Source organism: Diuraphis noxia, unplaced genomic scaffold, assembly GCF_037042655.1.
Source record: "Diuraphis noxia isolate RWA-SAM2 unplaced genomic scaffold, SU_Dnox_SAM2 contig0003, whole genome shotgun sequence".
Lineage (NCBI taxonomy): Eukaryota > Metazoa > Arthropoda > Insecta > Hemiptera > Aphididae > Diuraphis > Diuraphis noxia.
In genome coordinates this window covers 25,030,305-25,056,361 of record NW_028301713.1, presented here as the reverse complement: position 1 = coordinate 25,056,361, position 26,057 = coordinate 25,030,305, and the positions used below count along the sequence as shown (strand labels likewise).

General features: G+C 26.3%; 1 protein-coding gene across 2 annotated transcripts; it reads right to left on the bottom strand.

Moving 5' to 3' along the window:
• Positions 1-1,754: 1,754 nt before the first annotated feature.
• LOC107164690 (HEAT repeat-containing protein 5B) lies at positions 1,755-26,019 on the bottom strand. 2 transcript variants are annotated; one of them, XM_015512600.2, is made up of 37 exons: positions 25,894-26,018; positions 25,511-25,679; positions 23,543-23,754; positions 22,477-22,624; positions 22,301-22,411; positions 22,061-22,238; positions 21,825-21,988; positions 21,514-21,763; positions 21,312-21,455; positions 21,130-21,253; positions 20,937-21,063; positions 20,750-20,861; positions 20,558-20,676; positions 20,342-20,475; positions 19,742-19,851; positions 15,306-15,472; positions 15,118-15,150; positions 13,736-13,810; positions 12,830-13,105; positions 12,422-12,703; positions 12,167-12,356; positions 11,360-11,529; positions 8,233-8,371; positions 7,739-7,918; positions 7,400-7,660; positions 7,131-7,312; positions 6,813-7,064; positions 6,527-6,737; positions 4,564-4,758; positions 4,321-4,483; positions 4,139-4,254; positions 3,788-4,051; positions 3,477-3,710; positions 3,245-3,396; positions 2,892-3,102; positions 2,187-2,341; positions 1,755-2,125 (listed from the first exon to the last, which is right to left on the bottom strand). In XM_015512600.2, the coding sequence occupies exons 1-37, from the start codon at positions 25,965-25,967 to the stop codon at positions 1,952-1,954; spliced, it is 6,258 nt and encodes a 2,085-aa protein (XP_015368086.2). In that variant the 5' UTR covers positions 25,968-26,018; the 3' UTR covers positions 1,755-1,951. The 2 variants fall into 2 exon arrangements, with proteins under 2 accessions (XP_015368086.2, XP_089079680.1); XM_089223554.1 differs by having other exon boundaries at positions 7,400-7,918; positions 25,894-26,019.
• Between the last annotated feature and the right edge of the window lie 38 nt (positions 26,020-26,057).

Genomic DNA, 26,057 nt, shown 5'->3' with positions numbered 1-26,057 from the left:
TGACCAATAATATCTACAAAAAGTTAAGTTTAAAAAAAATATAATTATAAGCAGTGCAGTTAAAATAATTCAGAATTAAATAATAGTATAATTCAGTCCCTAAAAATGTATTAATAATATATACAAAAAGTTAGTCAATATTTGAAAAAGTTAAGTTTAAAAAAAAAACAATTATAAGCCAGATACGTATATTATTCATTTCTAGTATAAGGTCTATGGAGCTACGACAAAATGGTCACAGATTATGTATAATTTTTATATAAACTGTGATAATATAGTAAATATGTGATAATAATCAAGATTTTCAAGAAGAATTCGAGACGTATCGACTAAGAATAGTTACGTACCGACCCGTTTCGTGTTTAGACTTCGATACCAGTCGGTACGTATCGCTTGCATGTTGAACTTCTTGAACACACAAAATTAAATCGATATGTATCGATACACTCTGATTTCTTCCTTGAAAATCTTGAATATGTCAATACCTTCCCAACAGTGGCGCAATTATTATGTCTAAAATTTAAGGGGTTGAAGGCGCGATTCTTAGTCCCCTGATATTACATTTAAAGTAATCCGTGGAGGCGTTGCCTCCACTTACCCAAAATGTATTCAATTTAAATTATGACAAATTAAGCAAAACAAAAAAAAATACAAATATTTATTTAGTTAAGGTTTCATTTATCAAAGTAATAATGTACTGTCTGTATATTCTAGTTTAGTGTATAAACAGTGCCGGATTAACCACTAAGCACAGCAGGCACGTGCCTACAGGCGCCGCTTTTGAGGGGCGCCAAAATTTAATACATTTATTGTAAATTAGAACAATTCTAAAAATATTTTTTTGTTGTATACATTTTATATTAAAAATGTGGGTAAGTGGATGTCGCTCTGCTGTACATTAGGGGGCGGAGTGGACCTCTGACTAGGGTAGGTTAAATTTGAATGCAATGATAGGTTAGGTTATTTTTTTTTTATGTATAAACTACAAATTTAATTTAATCTAATTTATAATAAAATATTGTATTTTGTATATCTTAAGTGTAACCTAGTGCTAAAATACAATGTCTCCCAGCATCCCCTCCCAAATTTGAATACTGTGTTTACTGATAATAATGTTAAATAAATATAATATTGTCTAGTTTATATTATTAATTTTATAATCCTATGAACATAGGAATAATTAGTATATTATGTTAGGTACGTAATATTTACTTTTACTTTCAAAGGTCTGGGTAGGAGGGACGCCAGAAAAATGTTTGCCTACAGGCGCAAAATATCTTAATAATAATCAACTTTTGTCTTTTTATAAACAAATATAGGCTTACAGTTGATGATATCTATCATAATTATCATAGGCAATATAAATTAATAATAATTATAAACTTTTAATAAAAATTAAATAATTTAATTTTCTCTAAAAAATAAATGAGAAATATTAAGAATTACTCTTAAATTTAAAAGTTTTAAAATCGACCCTCGACTGGTCTGTTTTGCTTCAACTGCTTCTGACACATCTCCAAAAAACTATGTATGACCAACAACAATTGTTTTCCAATTTCTAAGTACGCCAACATGTCTTACGCTTAATGTATCTATAAAATTAACTTTTAATTGTAATTATATATTAGTGATTTTTGTAAAAAATGTAATCAATTTGAATTGAAGTTTTAATAACAATTATTAGGATCATTTGTGTTTTCAAATATAATTGGCTTAGGAATCTCAATCTACTATTTCATAAATAATAAAATCTATTACAATATTAAATATGATATTTGTATTTAAAAATGTTTCAATAATAAAAAATGAATAACCAATGATTTCAGTCCATCATAAAATTGGTAACTTAATACATGTAATCTATTAATAATTTTATGAAACAAAAAATCAAAATTCTAGTAAAAATATTTAAAACTGTTTAACGATTATGTTATAGATATAATTCTTTATATTAACTAAAGTTAGTGAAATCTGTTTTCAGTTTGATAGAAGGCTGAATTGATTTTGTTATACTTTGTGGTACATGACAACCAGAGTTAAACTGTTGTTGTGATTTAGTAGTTTTAATGGTATGCTCTAATTTTGTCTTCAATTTATTGTTTTGAGACATGATTATTTTGAATTCCTGAAAAAATATTGTAAACATTTTCAAAAAATGTGTATATTCTAAATAGTAATTAATATACCTGTGGATAAACTGGGCCAATTTTCAATAAACATTGTAAACTAAACTCATGAAGTTTAGACCGTGATTTAGATAAAGCGGTGTCATATTTTGTCAATTCTGTGTCAATAAGAAAATTGATTAAGGATGGTACAAGCAATGCTAACATTTGAATTCCTGAAAACAAAATAAAGTATATTAAATATGATTTTTGTTAATATCAAATGACTCCTAAAAAAAATAGTACCTAATTCTATATAAAATAAACTCAATATGTTGAGTAGAATATAAGATTTTTCTTTTGACTACAAATAAATAAATAATATAAATAGACTATCTTTTTTTATTTAGTTAACATAGATGAGGTTAGTTATTTTATTTCATATTTAGTGAAAATATTTTAACAGTAAAATTACTATATACATTAAACCTTCCTTAGGACGCTCATGCTTAAGGCGTTATTTTACGCTAGTCCCTAGAGATTTATCATACCAGTTAATACCGGTATAAGACGCTCTTTTGAGTTGGTCCTTAGAAGATTATCTTAAACAAGTGTAACTGTACAATACTGATAGTACTTTATCTTAATATGATTTGACACAATACATTAGATCATATAAAAAATCAGAATATAGGTATGATAAGCAATGCTTTGATTTAAGAGGTCCTAAGATCTTCTCATTTTATTATTCTCTTAAAGATTAAACAAATATTTGTTGAAAATTACTGTGTTTGGGTTGTGCCAATTGAACCAAGCATTCAATTGTACTAATCGCTTCACATAACATTATCAAATTAGATTCCAACATATTGTTTGGTACATCTACATATAATAATTCCATAAGGCGTGGAGCCAGTGCTTGAATGTATCCTGTTGCAATATATTTATCTTCAAGTTGAAAAACAGCTTTAAGAAATTGAATGCATTTTGTTTTAACCTGTAATATATAATTGTTTTGAATACAGATAAATACAAATTAATTAGTATAGTCAATATTTTTATCAATGTAGTTTTAGAGCTTATCTTCATTTCATATTTAATGATATAAATAAGAATCTTATTCTTTATTTTACACTCACAAAGATATTATCACTTCCGAAACATTGTGTACAGTAATTAATGCAAGGGTATAAAATATTTTGAACAAACATAACGCCAGGTGGTGCATGTAATGTAAATACAGTGATGACAGATAGCATAGTTATTTCATTTAATTTTTTCCCTTCATCACCTAAATAAAAAATTAATGCATACAATTAAGTTTTTCTAATATATAACTCATTGATATAAATAATTTAATCTTATAATTACCAGTTTTAGAAATATCAATTAGTTTAGCAATTGTACTTTGTAAGAGTGACCGCCATTTACTTTCAGAAACTTTGTGGTATCCAAAAGGATGTTTACAGAGTACATGAAAAGCGTCCAGGGCAGCTAGAATAGAAACTTTATTTTTGGAAGTTTCATTGGAATTATTAGTTTCACCCAATTCTTTTAGTACATTAGTTATTAAATATGCGATTGTTGGAAGTATCTGAACACCTCCTGCAAGTTATATATGATATGTATGAAGTATGTATATATTATTTACTAAGCGTGTTAAAAATTCAAAAATAATTTACCACTCGGAGAGCAAAGATTTGGCAGTTGGGCCATAATATTTAGTGTTGTAGCGATAACATTATGATTTAAACAATTTGAATGTAATTTTCTGGTTGAAGATACTAAAGGTGTTGGATTCATATCTGGTATTTGTCGAACAATCAAACACATGCAAACTTCTAATGTGGCAAATACAATACTTTTATCATGCTCTAGGACCCCGTCATGTCCACCATCACCTAAGAAATCTACATCAGCAACAGTTGAGGAACCAAGACTTTTTTCTAAATATAAAATAAATCAATGTATTAATACACAATAAAGCTATAAGTTAAAGAAAAAGTATATAAAAATTAGCAATTCCCTATTACCATTAGCAGTACTTGAATTTTTTATTTTTAAATCTTCTTGAGCAGCTTTTACTATTTGTTTCACAATGTTCATAATAGTTTGCTGTACTTCTATACTATCATTTGTTAAAAGTAATCTAAAATGATCAATATCGTAAGAATTTAATTGTATTGAATTACAATAAAAAATACAAGTCTATTACTTGTGCATGATATTTAATGTTTCCACCGCTAAGATACAATTTTTCATCATCATTCGTCTGGCCAATGGTGAGTCTAATATAGTATATAATGATTTAAGACAAGTTATAAAATTTTCTAAGTTTTCCAAAGTCCGTTGATTGCATATTGCTTCAGTACAAATTCCTAAAAACAAAACAATTAATTGAGTAATAAGCAAATAATTACAGAATTTTAGAAATTGTATCAATAAAAAATTTACTTACCAAATATAAGGTAAAATTTATCTTGTAATTCTGTAACTATGCTGGTATTTTCATGTTTAAAATCTTCAGAATTCAACCATAGTGATAAAGCATATAAAATTGGAGGCCAAGCATTTTTATAATGACTTCTACTATTGTCAATTGTACTTGATGTATAAAAGGCACCTCCCTCATGTGGAAGTTGACTGTTGAACTCTATATATAATTTTAAATAATTAAATAAAAATTATGATTATACCTTATGTTAAAGGATAATTCTTGTTTAAATAAACTAAAATATTAATTGGAGAAGTTTATAATTCAATGGTACGAGTGTAAAAGTAACACAACTGTAAATCTAAGCATAATATACTCTATTCAAGGTTAGATTGGAAGCAGACTTGTGCGGAGGGACATGACAACACTACACTGCAAGTATACAGGGTGTTCCGCGAGGATTTACCCATTGCGATATCTCAAGAAATAATTGAGATATAAAAATTCTGGTTTTATAATAAGATTCACAAGGATAAGAACTACAATTATTTCATTTTTTAATTTATTTTAATGTTTTTGTAAAAAATGTAAAAAATATATTTTTTTATTTAATTATTTCCAAAAATAAGATAAATAAGATAGCCATTTTGTAGAGTTTATTTTTCTGAAAATATTGACGTTCCAAAATTTTATGTTCATTAATTTCCTGATTTTTAATATTTTTTCTAGTTTTGAAGAAATAAAATATGATTATAAGTAATAGATATAAATTATAAATTATAATTTATAACTATTAGGAACACGAAAGATATAATTCAGCCGGTTGTATGAGAATGCGCGAGGCGTGGCGGGTCACATGTTTGATAACATTCGGTGTTAAATAATTCACAATTTTTCTCGAAACTAAAAAAAATATTAAAAATCAGGAAATTAATGAAAATAAAATTTTGAAACGTCAATATCTTTAGAAAAATAAACTCTACAAAATGGCTATCTTTATTTTTTTTGGAAATAATTAAATAAAAAAATATATTTTTTAACTTTTTTACCAAAACATTAAAATCAATTAAAATATAAAATAATTGTAATTCTTATCTCTGTGAGTCTTATTACAAAACCAGGATTTCGATATCACCATTATTTCGGGAGATATTGCAATGGGTAAATCCTCACGATGCACCCTGTATTGCTAGTTGACTATAGTTGGGGTAACAAAAAATAAGCCTCCTGTAACGGGCTGTTTATACCCACCATTATGATAAATGATTCTCAACATAATGCAGCTGTCGTGCTTTTGCACATTGTACCAATTGTATTTAAAAGATTAAGAGAATGCCACATCCGCATGTGTTTTGTCCGTCTTACAAGTGCGTAACACAGCAAAAACTGTTTCGTGTGGGGAAGAACTGAGAAAGCTACAGTTATAACAAAGAAACAAAATGTTCACTATGTAAAAAGAAGAATTTGTCTGTGCAATATCATTTCTATTTTTCGATATTAGAACAACAAAAAAATTTTTTCATGTTTAAAAACACAAAAGTAATCTATTATAAAACAATAAGAACTTTTTTTGCATAAGTGATTTTGAAAAAATAAAAACGATATTGCACAGACAAAATTCTCTTTTTTATATGGTTAAAATGTTGTTTCTTAGTTATAACTGTAGCTTTTTCAGTTCTTTTTCGAGAGAAACATGTTTTGCTATGTTACGCACTTGTAAGACAGAGACAACACATGTGGGAGTAGCATTCTTTAATAACTACTACTAATTAACTATAATTTGACAGTGCTTATTTTTTGTTGCCACAGCTATAGGTGAGGATGTTGACTAACTGCCACTAATGAAAACTGGTCGCAGCCAGCTTTGTATTTTTCGACTTGAACAGAGTATACAAAATTACAATAGATCACAAACTACACAAATACTGATTAAATAAAATGGTGGAATGGTAGTAGGTAGTTGTATTAAAAACAAAAATATCTGTACCACAAGGTAGCAATAGAAGAGCATGATCCTTAAGAGCAGCTTGCCAATTTTTAGATAACATATCTAATTCTGGATGAATTAACGTCAACAGGCTATCATTTTGTCCTTCATAATTTCCAAAATCATCATTAGTTTCGGTAACATTTATGTTTGAATTTTTATTGAAATTATCAGGAGCAATACCATTATTTATCATGGCAATAATATAAATCTAAAACAAGTTACTAGTTAAATTTAAAATTTACATTTTAATTTAAAATTGTTTAGAAATATAAATATTAATAACCTGGGCCCAAGCTTTAAGTATAGCTAAACATTCAAATGTAGCAACACTTTCATTATATAAACTATTAAAATTTATATTGAAACCTGGTTTGAGTTTTTTTAGAGATGTGACTAATAAATGATAAACTCGTCTTAAATCGTTTAAATCACGTGCAACTCCACTTCCTATCCATGTTCCACATACTCGACATGCAGCAGCTGTAACATGACTAGGTGTGTCTTCAGAAAATGCTGGTCTTAATGCAGCACTCACCTTTAAAGTTATATATATATATATTATACATACATAAGAATATATTTGGTTAAGGTAAACATGTACTTGAGCTTGAAATTGTTCTAACAATAAATGACCAGGAAATTCAGGTTCAGGTACTTGAGCAAATTTTTCAATAATCTCATTAAGAGTTTCAAACCCTTCTAAACGTAACTGATCACTGTCACTAGTTGCTGCCATGAATGCCATTCTTATTAAATCAGATAAATGAAGAATCAGATAATCTCCTAGATAATAATAAAAATAATAACAATAATCATTATGATTTATGTAAAATGTAAGTAAATGTAAATGTAAGTCCAGTTTTCCCATACCTTTATTATTAGTAAATGATAATTCTTTAGCTAATGATAGATTAAAATGTGGAGAAGAGTCACATTCTTTATGACATGTAGATATTATTCGACAAATACATTGAACGGCAAAAACTCGAGTTGGCCATCTGGGTTGTCGTTTTTTTTTTAATAAATATTCATTCTTAGAATCTTTCTGAAATTCATCATGGTCATCTCCAGTTTCATCATCATCATTCATAATAGCTCCATCATTTTTATCTACTTCCTTATTATGTAATTCTACAGAAATTTCTCTGGTTATTACAATCAATAATATTTTAATATAATAATAATAGGAATTCAAAATGTTGATAGTACCTGAAGAAACTGTTAAAACTGATTTACATAAATTTATCCATTTAGTAAGATTGTCAACAGCCAACATTTGAAGCATACTTATGAGAGTATCATGTATATCTTTGATTAGTTGTTTATCCATTTCTGTGTCCAACATATTAAATAATACTCCAGGTAATCCAGATTCTGTCAATAAAAATCCTAAAAATGATAATCAAAAATATTAGATTAGTATAAGTTTAAATACAATTTAAAATAAAAACTGATGGAATATTATATGACACTGTTAAGTTGTTACAACATCACTATTTATTTGTTAGATTAATCAAAACATAATAAATAATAATACCTATATCAGGTAATAGAAATATATTTGATTAAAATTTATAATTTTACTACCTACAAAGTAAAAAATTTGTTTAAAGACATTAAACAAAAATACATTATTTTAACAATAATAGCTTTCTCGCTTTACATAAAATTTTAAAATTAATAAAAGTTAATCATTTTGTTACCATCTTTGTTAATATTTTCAGGAGATTTAATAAATGACTCTGCAATTTCACAAACTTCTTTTGCCTCCCTCTGTGATAACTGTCTCAAACATGAAACTGCTGCTTTTCTTAAAAGTAAATGGCTGTTTGACAAATTTTGCTGTAATTTTATTTAAATAAATATTTATTATTTCATACACTATAAAGAATTTTGGTAAAAGACAACATGAGTTAATGTCAAACTGTATTAGTCTTTAAGTATATTGTAATTGTTGTAAGTAAGAAAAAAACACATATTATCTATTTCAATATTTCTTAACTGTTGGTATGTGGAAAGCTGATAGAAGGTATGCGACTTTGAATTAAACAATAAAAATTATTAATATCAAAGATTTTTAAAGGAGGTTTCACAAAAATATATACAACATTATCCAACATTAATAAAATACAGTTTAATTTGTAAAAAAAATTATCTAGTAAAAACAATCAACTAATAAGACTTATATATATACAGAGAAGAAGAAAACACCGACCTACTCGTTGAAAACCCAACCGATGGTGACTTTGATTCAAATGCAAATACAAGGATCCTAAAATCAGAATTTGAAGACACACTTCAAACAATGAAGAAAAACAAAACACCAGGTCCAGACAAACTAAACACAGAACTCCTACAAAATACAGATGATGAAATAAAGAACGCTCTGTACGAACTGTTGTGTAAAATATATGAGACTGAATAATTCCGAGAGACTTTGGATGTAGTATATTAGTTATCCTACCAAAAAACCAAGAGCCAACCAGTCATAAAGCTTTGGTTAAAACAAAAAGAAATCGGAGTGAAAATAGGAGGGGTACTAATAACAATTATTCGCTTTGCTGATGATATAGTCGTTCTCGCAACATCTGAGGAAGACTTATAAGCAGCATTAAATGTAATGAATTTTACATTTAAAGAATATAGTCTCAAAATAAATACAGCCAAGACCAAAACCTTAGTATGCTACAAGAATAACGTACCATCTATAAATATAACATTAGAAAACAAAGAAATTATCCAAGTAGACCATTTCAAATACTTAGGCAGCATTATAACTAGGGCTGGGATTTTTATGCCCTCAAAAACCCCAAAAAATGTCCTAAAAAAATGCTTTTATGACCTAAAAACTCTAAATAATGCCCTAAAAAGCCCCGAAAAATGCCCTAAAAAAAGGGCAATAAATCTACGAATATTTTTATTTTTAATAATTTTAGTATAAATTACAATAAAAAGTTTTAAAAAATACATTATAAAAATCTATTACAAGTGTAAACTGTAAATACATAGTTTTAGTATGAATCTAAAAAAAAAGTTGTACACAAAGTTGGATAGACTTAATCTCATAGACGTGGACTTAATTCAAGTTTCATACACTTGGTTTCCAAAAACTAAAAAAATGCTCCAAAAACTCTAAAATGCCCTAAAAAATTAAGAAAATGACCTAAAAACTAAAAAATACCAAAAAATGCAAAAAAATGCAAAATAAACTTTCTTATTCTCATTCAAATGTACATAAAACAAATTTGTGACAAGACGAGCATTGCACAGTAAGCTTTGAAAAACTATGCAAAGTGCATCGAAATCCCAGCTCTAATTATAACAGACAACGGGAAATCAATTAAAGAAATCAGAAGCAGGATAGGTCAAGCAAAGAACACATTCCTTAAAAAGAGAAAAATACTAACATCAAAAAATATGAACATAGCAACGAAAAAAACTGCTCATAAAAACATATGTATGGAGTGTGGCATTATATGGAAGTGAGACCAGGACAATTAATAAGAAAGAAAAAGATATGTTAGAAGCTCTCGAGATGTGGTGTTGGAGAAAAATGCAGAGAATAAGCTGGACTGATAGAAGATCAAATGAAGACATCCTGAGAACAATAGATGAAAAACGAACATTGATAGACACCATAAAGAGAAGGAGATGGCAGATGATAGGACACACATTGAGACATGGAGACGAAATGCATAGTATAATAATCGAAAGTATGATAGAGGGTACAAGATCAAGAGGAAGACCTAGGACGAGATACATTAGTCAAATAATGCAAGATGCAGGAGTCACTTCCTACAGGGAGCTTAAGAATATGGTGAATGATAGAGAAAAATGGAGAAGTCATTTATTGTAAAACATTTGTTAAAAACCAATCTCCGGATTGAAAAACAAAAAAAAATATATATACAGGGCATAACTCAAATTCTGATTTTTTAGTTTTTAAATGCGCTTGAAGATCAAATTTAAATTAAAATAATATTAAATACAATTTTGAATTTTAAAGATTTTTTTACCAAATAAAAATGATGCTGTGACAATACAAGCTTCAGTTTATAAAATGAAATCACCATTTTAATTTTTTATTATAAAGCAAAAATTTTTTTTTGAGAATTTTTATAAATCTTAATCAAAATTGAAGTGAGTATTTTTTGTTTGTATAACTTAGTGTACCAAGAATAATATGTCTATGGTAATGGCTAATGTAGTAAGTAGATATGGGGCTAAGACGATTTGAAAAAGTTAGTTATTATTATTGATTTATCAATATAAATAGTTTGTAAAAATGATATAGTTAAACATTACATATAGTTTTTATTTTTAAATTGTAAAGATTATTATCCTTAGTATTAACATTTAATGACTCAGAAATTATTGGTCATCCGTTGAATGATTTGCAATAAAATAGAAGTTTCTATAGACACAGAATACTCAGAATATTATATAGTTATAATATCACTTACAAGTGGTTTATGAAAAAGTTCAAAAATTGTAGTTGGTACTGAGATATAAAAATTTTGAGAGTTGCTGATCTAATAAATCGATACAGTTATGACTTGACTTAGGACCATAAAAAACTTATAAATTAAATCAATATTTTATAAATAATTTATAATGGTGTTAATAAAGTTTTATTACATTCTTAATATTAAAGTAGAGTTAAGTCCCCTAAATGATTACCATAATAATTATTTATTATTATTATTGCAGTAAATGTGTTTAAGATTTTATATTAAGAATGTGCTGAAACTATACTAACGAGTTGGATGTGAAATATAGATGTATAGATGGCGAGAAATGCCAACTATTAATTTATTTTTCATTACTTACACATAAAGTCCAAACTAAGGCAGTCAAATTGACATGTTTTGGTGTGAACATGTGTAACTCTTGTAGACATACTGTAGATTCTGCTTGAACTAATGGATCTTCGTGATCTTGCATTATAGCACATGCACACAAAAAAGAAGACCGGGCAGTTGTAATTGATGCTGAATTGCCTAAATATAAATATTATTAATAAATAAATAATAATTAGTAATAATTATATGCAATGAAAGAAAATAAATTATCATTTCTTAAAATATCTACAAGACAAAATAGTATTTTTTTAAATAAATTACTAAGTGAATTTATAGTTAAGTATTCAAGCCTTAAAATTTGAGTTTTAAGCTTAATTGAAGCTCAAATTTATGGAAGGATGGCTCTTGTCTTAAGAGTCACCTGGGAATATAATGTGAAACTTTAGGGCAAATTTTTCAAAGTGAAAAATTTAAACAATTTAAATTAGTTGATTTTATTCAATTAGCAAATAATTTTGAAAACATTTCATTATAATTCTTAAAGTGAAATATAGGTCAGCAAGTTGTTTCAATATAAAAATTTAAGTTGTTAAAAATACATAATATATGTCAAAACCCAATTTATAGTCTGTGATATACTTAATATATTAAACATATCTGGTTTTTGATATGTTTTACATGTGAATGATGAAGGTAATACATTTTGATAGGTATTAACTTAAGTACTAAAAGGTTGTGTCTGATTGAAAATCATATTTATTTTTTTTTCCTAATATAATATATTAATATTTAATACATTACAAATTATTTTATTCTATAATTTAGTCATAAGAACCTTGTAATTCTGGTCCAATAGTAGTGATTAGAGATGAGATCAATTTTCCAATACACTGATGAACATCAGCATGATAATGAGGAACTATCAACAGAAGTTTTAAGGCCAACGATAGTGAAGGTTCTATATAACCTCTAAACATTGGCCCTCCTGAATTTGCTATAAGAGATAATGCATGGAGAGACCAGACCTAACACAAATTAAAAAAAATAAATTATACACACAAATTTAAAATTAATCTATTATTTTAAATACTTGGACAATTGGAGACGTGGTATCTTGAGCTAATGCAAGCAAAATGCTAACACTAGTATTTAGATGGTGTGATGACCCCATACCACCAACATGTCTATGTAGATATCCAAGAGCTAAAGAATGTCCAGTTCGACTAGGGACATCTCTTGCACAACGGAGACGATCAAAACTAGTTTGAGCAAGCATTGCAGTGAATCTTGAATCTGAAACAGCTTGAGCCATACGTCCAACACACTCAGCAGCAGCTACTCGTAAAATGGTATTACCATTTGTTAATGCATTCTAAAATAAAATTTTAAAACCATAATGAGTACTATAAATTAAATATTAACATACAGAAACAAAAACTGAATACTAATAATTCATATATTAGTATTGTAATTTATTGAGAAAAATTAAGCAAATTACTGTAATCAAAGTAGCAGTAGTTGTTTTAATTTCTTCGTGACCAATTGTTGATTTGGTATCTGAAAGTGCTTTAAGACCAGCTAATAGTGAAGCAAAAATGTTGGTTGAAATTGCATCACAACGGCAAGACTTTGAGTATTTTATTTGATCAGTGAAATGGTCTATCATTTGTATTCTGTGTTTATTTGCCACACGAGGAAATATTAAACCAAATAGAGTAACAGATGCATCAATAACCGATACGCCCAGTGGTAAAGGACTTGGTATGTTATCATCCTAGATAATATTTTACTTCAATTAAGTACAATATAATGATTATTTAAAAAAATAAATGTTAGTATTTTACTTAGTATAAAATTAGCTGTACATACAAATAATAATCTAATATTTAGTCAGTCAAAAATGTACTAGATAAATATATGACTTGAGAATAGTCTCAGAACCCTAACATGGAAATATAAAGTAAAACAAAAAGTATGAAAATTTAAAAGTTCTAGAGCCAAAACTAGGGATGTAAATATTTTAGATCTCCAAACCAATGATAAAAAAGTTAGATATAGCTGTAATCAAGGATTAATACATTTTTTTATATCTATGGCTACAGCACTCAGATTAGGTATACAAAATAAAAATTTTCAAGTAATACATACAAACAATGTATAAATTCAATTGTAAATTGTGTTTTAAAGTGAAAAATTCATGATTTTCACAACGTTTGATACTTGGTTAACATACCTCTTGATTTTTTTTACGTAAAACATGTTATTTATTTGAATTTAAACAAAAGAAATTTTAATTTTAGAAACAATATACATAATTATTATACAAGTTTTTGTGAAAATTATATAATTTAATTGTAAAAAAAAAACCTAATTATTAGTTACTATTGAGTTATCTAATACTTACTTTAGATACTGAGAGATAAAGATATCTAGGATCATGTTCTAAAGCACCTGATCCTATGGCATTATTTTGTATCAGCTGAAAAAAATTATGATACATTTTATGTTAAAAGCGAATACAGTTATATATTTTTATGTTATAGACAACGTTTGTCAAGGAAAATAAATTAACATTTGTTTAAAAACGTAATGAATAACAATATAAACAACTGAATAATCAAATAATACCTGTCGAGTTATTGATTGTATATAATAGGATTTTATCAAACAGAAAATATAATAGACTTAATTAAGGTAGATGCTGATTTACAATGTTTATTTTTATTTAACCATCATCAATGTAAAAATAACACTTTTTAAACTTACAAGTTTGTAGTCATGCATTAGTCTTGACAGTTTATTTGTAATCTTATCATATACACTCATCTTAGCAGAGCAGTTTAGAATAGCTATTTATATACACAATACTTTGTTATTGCTTTCAAATTAATCACAATAGATTACTATCCTGAACTGATTTTTTTTATTTTTTTTGTGTATCATCAGTGTATTGGATAGAAAAAGTATTTCAAAACATTCATGTAGGTCAACATATAGATACGTAGTAAGTAAATTTCTCCTAGTTGGAATTTCAGACAGAACACAACTGATTACACTAAACACACTCAATGATAAAATACATATTTACAGTTTTCAATCAATGCTAAGTAAAGATTTTTAATTGCTTACATATAAAGGTTTTATTTGACTTCTATTTGAAAAATGTATATATTATTACACAAGTAGATGCTTATTGTACCAATAACTCCACTTGTATACATGGAACGAAAAAAATAGATACATAATTGGAAAGGATGTTGAATAGATTCACAAAAAATAAATTTTACAAAGATTAAAGCATGAAAAAAAAACAAAAAAAGAAATAAGCAGGGTGTGATCTGTCCAATAAAATCAAATTTAAAAAAACATTCCCGGTTGAAGTCTTGTAAAACAAAACATAAAAAGTAGTGACCTAACCAATTTATATAATAAAAGAAAATAATAGTTAATTAATGTTTGTATTCAAAAATACATCAAAATGTAATGCCCCAATACGAGTATTTATAGCTAATACACTCAAAACTAAGATACAAAATAAATGTTTTTCCCATAAATAATGTTCATACAAATAAAAACAAAAGAAGCACACGCACAAATGCCAATACCAAACTTAGTGTGTGATAGGAAATGTAATATTTTAAAGTGTGTTGATTTTACAATTAAAAGAGTTTTTCTGGTCGAATGTTGACTAATGGACGATACTAGTAATAATAACTTTTAAAAAATTTTAGTTGTAGAATAACACATCGAATAATATTACATATATATTTATTCATGACAACTTACATAATCATATTCAACTTTTCTTGAACAATCCACCTTATTTATAAGCAGCAATTTAAAAACCAAAAAGTAAGTTAATTGAAACCAAAGATAACTAATATAAAAATATTACTTGTCATACAAAATGTATAACTAGCCAACATAAATTTAATTATTAACTACACATTATAGAACAATAAAATATCCATTACCTGATCTTCAATTGTCTGATGATGTGAATGTTGTACAGGACATATTCCTAATAATATTCCTTCTTCATTTTTACAAACATATCTCAATTTAGATGTTACAGTATTAGCAGGATTTTCCGCCAATGTAAATTCTGAGACTAACAGTCTTAAAATATGTGTAAAGGAAGCTGTAATTATATACATTTTATTAATTTAGCATAGAGAAACATTCTTCCCTACCAAGCAAAAGTGCTATAAAAACCAATATTTTAGTTTTAATATTATTGTATCTTTATTATTAGTCATTCTAATTGATTTAGTAAAAAACATTTGTATCAATTATATTAATGAATATAGGTAATGAATTAATAATGAAAAAGTTATATTCATTTAAAATTAAAATTAAAATAAAAGTTGCAATTAAGTTAGAGTCCTTAGAGATATAAGTTGTATATATATTAGTATATACTTTTATTTACTGATAAAAAACAAAGTAAGTAAAATTGTTGGCATTATTGATTTATAATTATAAATTGTCTAAATATTTAATTCCTAAAATAAAATGTCCTAAATTAATTTATGTTGAAAAATATCACATAGTATACAGAGTGATTCTTTTATCAAACAACACTTATTATTTAATAAAGTATTGACTTTTTTCAAAATATTTATTACATAGTTTCAAGTTGTTAAAACCCAATGTTTTTTTTTTTTAATATTTTTTATTCTTAACATTTTTTAAGTTTTTAATTTTTTGAATGACAACATAGAATTTTAATCTCATATTCCAAAGCAGAATATTTTTTAAAGTATTTTGATTCAAAAAAATCGAATTTAGGACGAGTAGTTTATGAGTTTATAAGTATTTAAAGTTTGGATTGGCAGAGTGGAGTGGTACGGGGTTACCCCGCAAAATGTTTGTCCACTACTCAGCTTGTCTAAACTTTAAATACTTATAACTCATAAACTACTCGTGACTCGTCCTAAATTCGATTTTAGATTCTGAGCGGAGCGATGAATGTATTGATTTTACCATGATGAGTGTTTTTATTTTTATTTTTATTTTTTTGTGTCTGTCATCACGTTTTGGGGCAGTAAAAGTGCTTCGATTTTTGACTTCAGTACCTCGTTCGATCAGAAAGTGATTCTAGTTGGTACTTTTTGGGGGGTCAAAAGTAAAAAAATTCTTAATATTTTTCTAAATAATCCGGATAAGCAAACTAAAAATTAAGGGAAAAACGGGAAATTTTACGCACACTCAGTTTTCGACAAAATCGATTTTGGTGTTTATGTAACTTTAAAACAAATGACCATAGATACATGAAATTTTCACCGAATGTTTATATAACTATATTTTATCCACCATGCAATTTTCAAAAATGTTCGACTTAAGTTGAACTATTCATAGGTATTTGCAATTTTCGATCATTATTAGGTTTTTTTAAATTAATATCGATAAAAATTTATTTGTTAGGCAGAAAAGCTTGAAAATTTAATACAAGGCTCCTAACATATTTTTACAATAGCAGTTGAAAAATAAAAGAAATACATATTCACAATTTTTTTTACAAGCATTCAAATTTTAATTTTGACAACATACGTAAAAATCACGAAAATTCGCAAATTATTTTATGCTAGAAATGCATAAAAGTTTTTATTTTTAAACCTAAGATTTGAAAATTTAATAGAAGATTCCTTACAAGTTTGTTAATCTTTATGATATAATATCATTGGATTCGAATTTAATTCCATCCATTACAGTAACCCACTTGTAACCTACCATACAGCTGAGCGACATCCACTTTCCCGCTTTTTTATGAATCAAATTACTTAGAAAAATATTCTGCTTTGGAATATGAAATTAAAACTCTATGTTGTCAATCAAAAAAGTAAAAACTTAAAAAATTATAAGGATAAAATTTTTTTAAATAAAAACGTTGGTTTTTTAACAACTTGAAACTATGTAAAAAAATATTTTGAAAAATGTCAATACTTTTTTAAATAATGAGTGTTGTTTGATAAAAAAAATCATGTATCCTGTATTATTATTATATAACAAAACAGTATCTTACAATTTATAAAAATAAAAATAATTGATAATTTACACTACTCTCGATTTTTTTTTTAGTGCTAACGTAAATGTACTTAAAGAGAATGGCTAACATATTTAAATTTGTGAGCCACCACTGTTTGCTAAAAAAAATTTAAATCATTTTTCCTTTTTGGATTTTCATTTCTAAAACTATTATTAGTTTCTGAACTATCACAAGTACAATGTACAAATGATTTTCTATCAAATATTCTCGTTGAATCTATACTCGTATAATATATATTTTGATCATATTATTTTCATATTATATAAATCCATAATTCTCTTTTTATTTTCTCACCAGTTGTGGAAGATATCACATTGATCTCAACTCATCTAGTGAATCATACAATACAATCATAATATCATTCATGAAAATTGTAATTATATAAAAAGTAATGAAGATAATAATTTAGAAACTGTTTATTTAAAATATCATCACTTGAGAAAAAAAAATAGTAGAAATGCTAAGTAATAATACTATAATTTGAGTAGAACATGAAAATGTTAAGAGAAGACTACACACACATTTGTTGTTGCCATCTTACAAATACTTAACATAGCTAATTTAAGCTCATTAGTTAATACATTCAAAAATTAAAAAACAATCTACCTATTATAAAACTTATTGTTACAACTCACATGACAAGAACAGTATCTGTAATTGAATGTAATTTTTTTTTATGAGATTTTTTAGCATCAAGTTTCATAACAAGTAGATATACTTTAATTGTTAAACTAACAAACCATAACATGAACAAATGAGTATAAATTCGGTTTGTTAGACTCTTGTAAGGATACAATAAATTAATGCTTAAGCAAAAACTTGTATCTATAAAAATATTTATTGCACTACTAAATTTTAGATTCTGAACGAAGTGATGAATGTATTGATTTTACAATAATTTGTGTTTTTTTTTTTTTTTTGTCTGTGTACAGCATAACTAAGGCGTATATATATAAAGAAATAGCTTAACGATAACGATTTATCCTGAAACGATTTTAAATATTTGTGATTATTCAAAAAGTATAAGTCGTAGATACTTGAAAATTTTACCAGTTATTAAGATTGGCATTTTCTTTACATAATTTAATTTTCAAAATATTTTCAATTTTTTTGAGGTATTGATAGACAACTGAAATTTTTAATTTTTCTGAAAAATGATTTTGAAGTGTCGATAAAATTTTTTGGCCCTATCAAAATACTTGAAAATTTAATACAAAGTTCCTCATAAGTTATTCTTATAGTGATTAAAAAATTATAAAAATACATAGGCACAATTTTTTTTTTATTAGCATTTGAAGTTCAAATTTTGACTAAATACATAAAAATTATGGCAATGTTCAAATTATCTTAGATAGAAATTCATAAAAGTTTTTCTTTTTAATTCTAAGATTTTAAAATTTAATACAAGACTCATAATATATTTTTACAATAGCAGTTGAAAAATAAAAGAAATATATAGCCACAATTTTTTTTTACAAGCATTTAAATTTAAATTTTGACAACATACGTAAAAATCAATAAAATTCGCAAATTATTTTAAGCTAGAAATTCATAAAAAATTTTCTTTTTAAATCTAAGATTTGAAAATTTAATACAAAATTCCTTACAAAATTGTCAATCTTTATTCTTTATCACAAAAAAAATGTTCACCGGAAATTCAAATTAAATTTTTATTTGCATTTGAATTTCAAATATTGACAAAAATTCGTCAAAACCATGAATATTTATAAATTATTTTGTAGTTCAAAATTCATAATATTGTTTGCATTTATATCTAAGGTTATAAAATTTAACACCAAGTTTTCCATAAGTTTTGCTTCAAATAGCTATAGAGCAAATTTGAAGCGTCATTATATGAAAAATGTTTTGAGCATTTGAGTTTTAAATTTTTATGAAATCGCGTAATGATAACAATTTATCCTCAAACCAGGTATATGTATATCTATGATAATATATAAGGTATTATGAATTATGATAACTACATGCAATGTTTTCGGAAAAATTGATTAACCATGCCTTATGCAAAATGCGCCTTAATTGAAAAATAAAATATTTGTTTCAAAATAGAATATATGACAATATTTAAAATATAATATATCCTAGACTGACAAATCATCTCTGTTCAGAATCGTTTTTTGTATACAATGATACCTATCATTGCATTCAAATTTAATCCCATCCATTACAGTAACCTACTGTACAGCAGAGCAACATCCACGACTTGCCCGCTTTTTTAATTTAATTTTTTATTATGGCACTTTTGCTTGGCATGGTAGAACTGTACTTTATTAGGAAACATTAGAAACACACAAAACCTCCTAAAAATATATATAATTCAAAATATTAAAATAATTAATTTACCTTCAAAATCTTGTGCAGGAATCAAAGATAAAGTTTCATATAATCGCAGTCTGACTAATGCTATTGGAGCTTTTAAATGTTGACCATAGCTTTTAACAACTGAATTCATACTAAAAATATATTACATTATTTGATCAATAAAATAATTATTTTAACGGTTTTTTTTTGTCTAAGTTTACTGTAATACAGAGATATTCAAACTTTTTCATCTCGCGGCTCCTTTGGGTGTTCACAATATTTAGACGGCTCTAAATTATTATGAAAAAATTGAAACAACACACAGATACAATATGGCCAATATTTTATATGGGTGATAATAACAGTGACTTTAGAATTAATCCTTTAGTACTAGAAATAAAACTTCAAATGGTCGCATCGTAAGATGTGTCGTTATCATTTCCATAATGATTAAAAATCATATTTATAATAATTATTTAAGGCATATGTATGATGTTAGTTTACGGTGCTTTCACGCAGTTCCCTTTGCGAACTTTTGCAACACCCCTGTGAGCCGCGATGCACAGTTTAAAAACCTCTGCTGTAATACATCTGTTTCGTACAAAAATATTTAAAATAAAATATAATAATGTAAATATTTACTTTATTAGCATTGCAAGAGCAGATTCAATTGGAACTAACAATCTTTTAATTTTTTCTTCAGTGACTAGCTCATTACAATTGAATAAAAAACTGTAAATAGATGCAAGAGCTCCTGCTCGGCCTTCCAAAATCAACTATATTATTTCAAATAAACATCAATTATATCTTTTGTCATATAAACGTTATTAAGTAATGTTTTTAGTTAGTAATCCTTACCTGCCAAGTAAATGCATCTCCTCTTGCTTTTTCAGATTCAAGTTCTTTAGATGATCGTGGAAAAGAATTTCTCCATAAAAGAAGCATACGTGGTAAAAGTCCTCGAACAACGCTAACTCCTAAATATGTATGAATAAATATTTACTATCTTAAATAATTTTAAAAAAGCTTTCAATAATATATTTATATAACCTAATGTCATCACGCCACCAATTAACAACCATCCAGATTGGGTTCTACTAAGTGATAGCCGACTGTTTTGACTTGCAGTTCTTAGTAAATCTTCAGCAGTGTTAAATATTATCTATTAATTAGACATAAATCACATATAATATTTTGATGATGAAATTTTATAATATAAAACAATATAAAAACTAACTTTTCCTCGCATATGAGGAATGCCTAAAGGGGAGACTTTAACACTCCCAAGTATACCAATAAGTACAGCACTGTAACCAACAATTATTTCTGGTGTAGCTCTCGAACTTTCAATATTCTCAATACATCTAATAAACAATAATTATTTATGATTAGCTTATTTTATTTTCTAATAAAATAATTATAAAATTTACCGATCAATCAAAGGAGTGCATTGGCTAGGTAAGGCAATACAAACACACTGTATACACCATGCAGCTGATAATCGAGCAGCTTGACTTGGATGTACCATAACAGATAAAGCTGTCTCAATAACATCTGAAGAAAAATAATAAATAAAAAGTGTGCAAATAAACAAAACAAAATCTAAATTTACTGCATGTGTTATCTGATATAAGATTGTTTGCCATAGTGCCCATGTTAAGCAATAAGCAGCCCATTTCTTGTAACGCACAAACCAAAAAGTGTTGACCAAATATGGTCTCTTGGTTAAAATCTTTAGCATTTTCTGGGCTAAAATCTAAAATATCATAAAATATCATAAATTTAGCCAATTTCAATTGCAATATTTATTTTACCAATTGAACTCATTTGTTTCTTAACAATTATGGCCAATTCTTTACACGCAGAAGATTGTGCCTTTTCACTTAACATTTGTCCAAGAACACTACGTAATATAAAGCTAACACATTTTCTAGAATAAACAGCATCAACATGAGAAGATGCTGATTTTGGATTTGCAACTAAATCTAAAATATGTCGCATAAAAGTATTTAGATTTCTTTCCAGCCATGTAACGTCCAATGAATGAACAAATTCCACATAAGTCTAAATATGAAAAAAATTAAACACATGTAATCTATTTAAATTTATTAACACAAAAACTTACATAAGTAACACCAACTCTAACTTCTCGATGACTACCAGCTGTAGTTCCTTTTATAATTTCTCCTGTTCCTTTGAGAAATCCAGTGCCACCTCTTAAGAATCCATTCATTAATATGGTTAATGAGTCTTCTAATGTAACACATTTTGTTGATTTCAACATTTGAACTAAGAACAAATAATTTTATGAAATATTTTTTTTTTAATCTGAGAGAAAAATATTTTGTTTATATTTTATACCAGAATGATGTTCTTTGTTTTGAATTTGTGTAGAGGCAATTAAAAACCCTAAAAATTTTGCTACAGAACATCTTACTTCATAGTTTGCATTCTCAAATGCTCGGAAACATAATGTAGCAACATTTTCTAAATCCGATGTGTATAAAAAGCTAGAATGTTTTATCATTTCAAATAAACACTAAACAGAAGAAGCAATGATAATTTATTAAGAAATTTAAATATAATTAAAATTTGTGTTACTTTGGCAGTAGCAGTTCGAACAGCCATTACTCGATCAGTTAGAGAATGTTTAATAGCTTTGTAAATATCTTTATGAATATGACACATAACATTTCCCATTCCACAGCATATCTAATTATAAATGGAAAAACATTAATAGTTGAAATTAATTTAATTAATTTACTTAAAGCAATTACCTTTTCTAATGTAATAATTATCTCTACTCTCATTTGAGATTCTGCATTTTTTAGACATTTTATTAAAATATACACTGTTTCTTCATAAGAACGTCCCATCATTCGTCCCAAATTTTTATACATAAATCCCATACAAGTAACTGCAGCTCTAAAGAAATTATGTTTTCAATAATTATACCAATACACTAAAATCTATATTAAGTGTAAAATTTTCATCCCCTTGTTGTAAATTATAGAGAAAACTTATATCATAATGTAATAAATTAAATAATTTAATGTTTAAGTTCCTAAATGAAACACTAATGATGAACCTTATATTACATTTTTCAAGCCTAGCAATAAAGTTTGAATATTTTATAAATGTTCATGATTTGGGTGAATTTTGTACAAATTAAAAATTTAAATGCTAATAAATTGAATAAAATAAAATAATAGTTTTTTTATACTAATTATCATGTTAAAATAGATATATCAGCAACAATACAAGTTTTGATTTAGCGCTAATGCTTCCTAATATCCCTACCTATTTGTTGTCAGCCTCATTTCATTGGCTATTATTCTATTAAAATTAAACTATACATGAAATTACTATCTCATATTATTATATATGTATATATAAATAGTATAACAGATTCTACCAATGAAAAGAGGAAAACTAAGCTTATAGATGGGACATGTAGTGATCACAAAGTGGCTGACATACCTATTTACCTTGTCATGCTAATTTTTATAATATGTACATTTACAATATTAAATGTGATGTGAGCAACATACATTATAGCAATACAATTTTTTGTAAAATATGTTGTTTTATTGTTGGAATTTAAAATCTGCACAAACAGCAATAAGTAAAATAGATAAAAATAAACAAAAAATATTTGAAGTTGAAGTCTCAAGTCTTACAGTTGAAAGGGGAATCCTATATTATGTGATTTTTATACTAATAGAAATATATAATATTAAAATGTTTAGTATTTAGCTAAATAAATACTGAATTACTGGGCATACTCGCTGTCTTTACTATCTTAAATTCTATAATTATTAATATTAATTAGTAGGTACATACAACTTTGTAGAGAGGTATGCTAAAGAATCATCTTTTACACGTAACAAATCATTACATTTGTTAACTGTATCAAAAAGAAGAAATGTATCTCCAACATTGAACAAAGTGGAGAGGCATTTTGCAATTAACATTCTAGTCGGCGGGCCTGGGTTTTCTTGAATTAAACTTGTTAACTGATCAACCAATTTTTTTTGACATTCTTTGATATCAACCTAAAACATAACAGGTAATTAAAAACCATTAGTATAGGTTATTAAAACTAATTTTTTTGAAACTTTAAATCTTTTAAAATTAATACTAGATCAATAAACATTAATCACTAACAAATAATATAATATATAACTTATACATCCATCTTAAATAAATTACCTAATTGAGTATTATTATAGATACATTTTTTTAAACGCAGCAAAGCTAAATAAGGATTCTAAGTCAAGTGTTAGTACTAATACAATATTTTAAATCACCAAAGAAAATATAGTGTTATTAGTAAAAAACTTATTATTAATCAAAAGTACTTAGTTAACAAGAATAGAAGAATATAAGTAGTAATCTAAATTAACATATACTATAATATTGTTTATCCAACTTCTAAAATATCCAATAATGGATTCATATAAATTAATAAGCAAAGTAATAAAATATTTTGAGATTTATTTACAAAATGTAAAAGAAGTGATGTAAAAATTAATTTACAGCTTAAAAGTAAAATAAAGTGAAGATTCTGTAACAGTTTGACCAATTAAGTATTAGAATAGGTAATTGACACAATCATAGAATGTGTTTGCACCTTTGAACATCTCAAAAACCCAGTTGTGTATTGTAAAATGACAATTGAAAATAAAGACTATTTTATTTCATAATATTAATTTTAATTAGAACTCAACAATATGGCAAGAAATTTCAAAACTTGGTTGCTTGAAAATACCCGGTAAACTCCAATTCCAAACTATCTCATGTCTCAGAAATAATTAACAAATATATTCTATGAATGAATCTAGGTCAATTGCCAATAATCAATTTTTAGGGTTAACAGACAACTTCCTCATGTATGCTTACAACTACGACCCATAAATTATTATAAGTGACTTTACATTAACCTTTTTAAAAATTTAATTTCTATATTCTATATCATCTACAAAGCATTGGATTTTCATTATATAGTCTTTGGTATTAAATTCAACCATTTTATTAATTTTGATATTTTATTTTTAAGTTTTAATATGTTTACTTTAAATCAGGGGTCGACAACCCACAAGCAATTTTATGTGGCCTGTAAATAAAATTTATAAATTGTATAAAAATAGGCATTATGTAAAATACTATGTACTCAAATAGCATGAACTGGAAACAGTAGATAAAATTGTTCTTTGATAATTGTTTGTAAATACTTTGTTTATAATTAATAATTTTAATTTATTAAATTATTATTTATTATATACTTACAAAGTTATGAACTTAGGTATATAAGCTATTTTTTTTATATATGTATAAATTTAATATGAATGTACATTTTTGTTTAAAATAAAACAAGATTCGCTTTAGATCATATAAAAAACTTAATACTAAATTTATTTATCTAAAAAATTATAATTTGTTGAAAAATATACAAAAATGAATAAGTTAAATTTTGATATGTGAATGTTCTAATTTATTTAAAAGATAGTTGGTAGGATCTGAATAAGACAAGACAATTAATTAGAAATCCAAACTTGTTTTCAAAATCTATAAATCAATTAAATAGAGCAGTATTCAGTACTTATGTATAAAGACTTTTTAGCATGAAAAGCAATGATGTTTCAATCTCATATTTTTTAGGGTACAATTGGTCTGGTGGAAATTGATCGAATACCACAACCTGGTATATAGTATATACACTAAAAATAATCGACCATAATATTTGTAATAACTTATAAAGATCATAAAATTCTTTATCAAATAAAATAGTGTATATACATGGATACTTACTTTCTTGGAAGTCACTAATACTTTATCCAAAAACCGTAGCCATTCAAAGATGAAAACTGGACGTTTAGTTTCTGGTAATTGTCTCAACGCTTCTTCGTTCAACAGCAAACTATGGCTGAGCTCCATCATAACAAGAGAAATGTGAAATGTAAAATATCTAATAAGGCTTCTAGACGAAAAAAATAACAACAACGTCAACCATCATAAACATAGACTATTTCAACATTTCATAACAAATGTTGTATTAGTCAGACCATGTCACACTAGCCACTATATAGCCCGTTGGTCATTAGTGGGTAAATATTATTTATTTATATTTAATATATTGTAGTAACATAAAACAATAGACAGTACCTAAAACTAAAGCACCAAGGATAACTTACTTTACTGAACAACTGTCAACTACTACTGATACTGTCTGATAGTGGCGATAGTGCCATATTATAATATTATGCATTTATATATTTCATATATTCTGTGATAGTGTTAAGTGTGTAGATAGCACAAACCTATTAACTATAGGTATAATCAATAAGGTGTATTTATC

Bases quoted from the DNA above. Each gene is read 5' to 3' on its own strand.
- LOC107164690 (XM_089223554.1), bottom strand. From the start codon at position 25,967: ATGCATAATATTATAATATGGCACTATCGCCACTATCAGACAGTATCA. The intron at 25,680-25,893 runs GTAAGTTATCCT...TTTTTCGTCTAG, and splicing joins GTTGACAGTTGTTCAGTAAA to AAGCCTTATTAGATATTTTA. The intron at 7,313-7,399 runs GTATGGGAAAAC...ATTATTATCTAG, and splicing joins ATCATTTACTAATAATAAAG to GAGATTATCTGATTCTTCAT.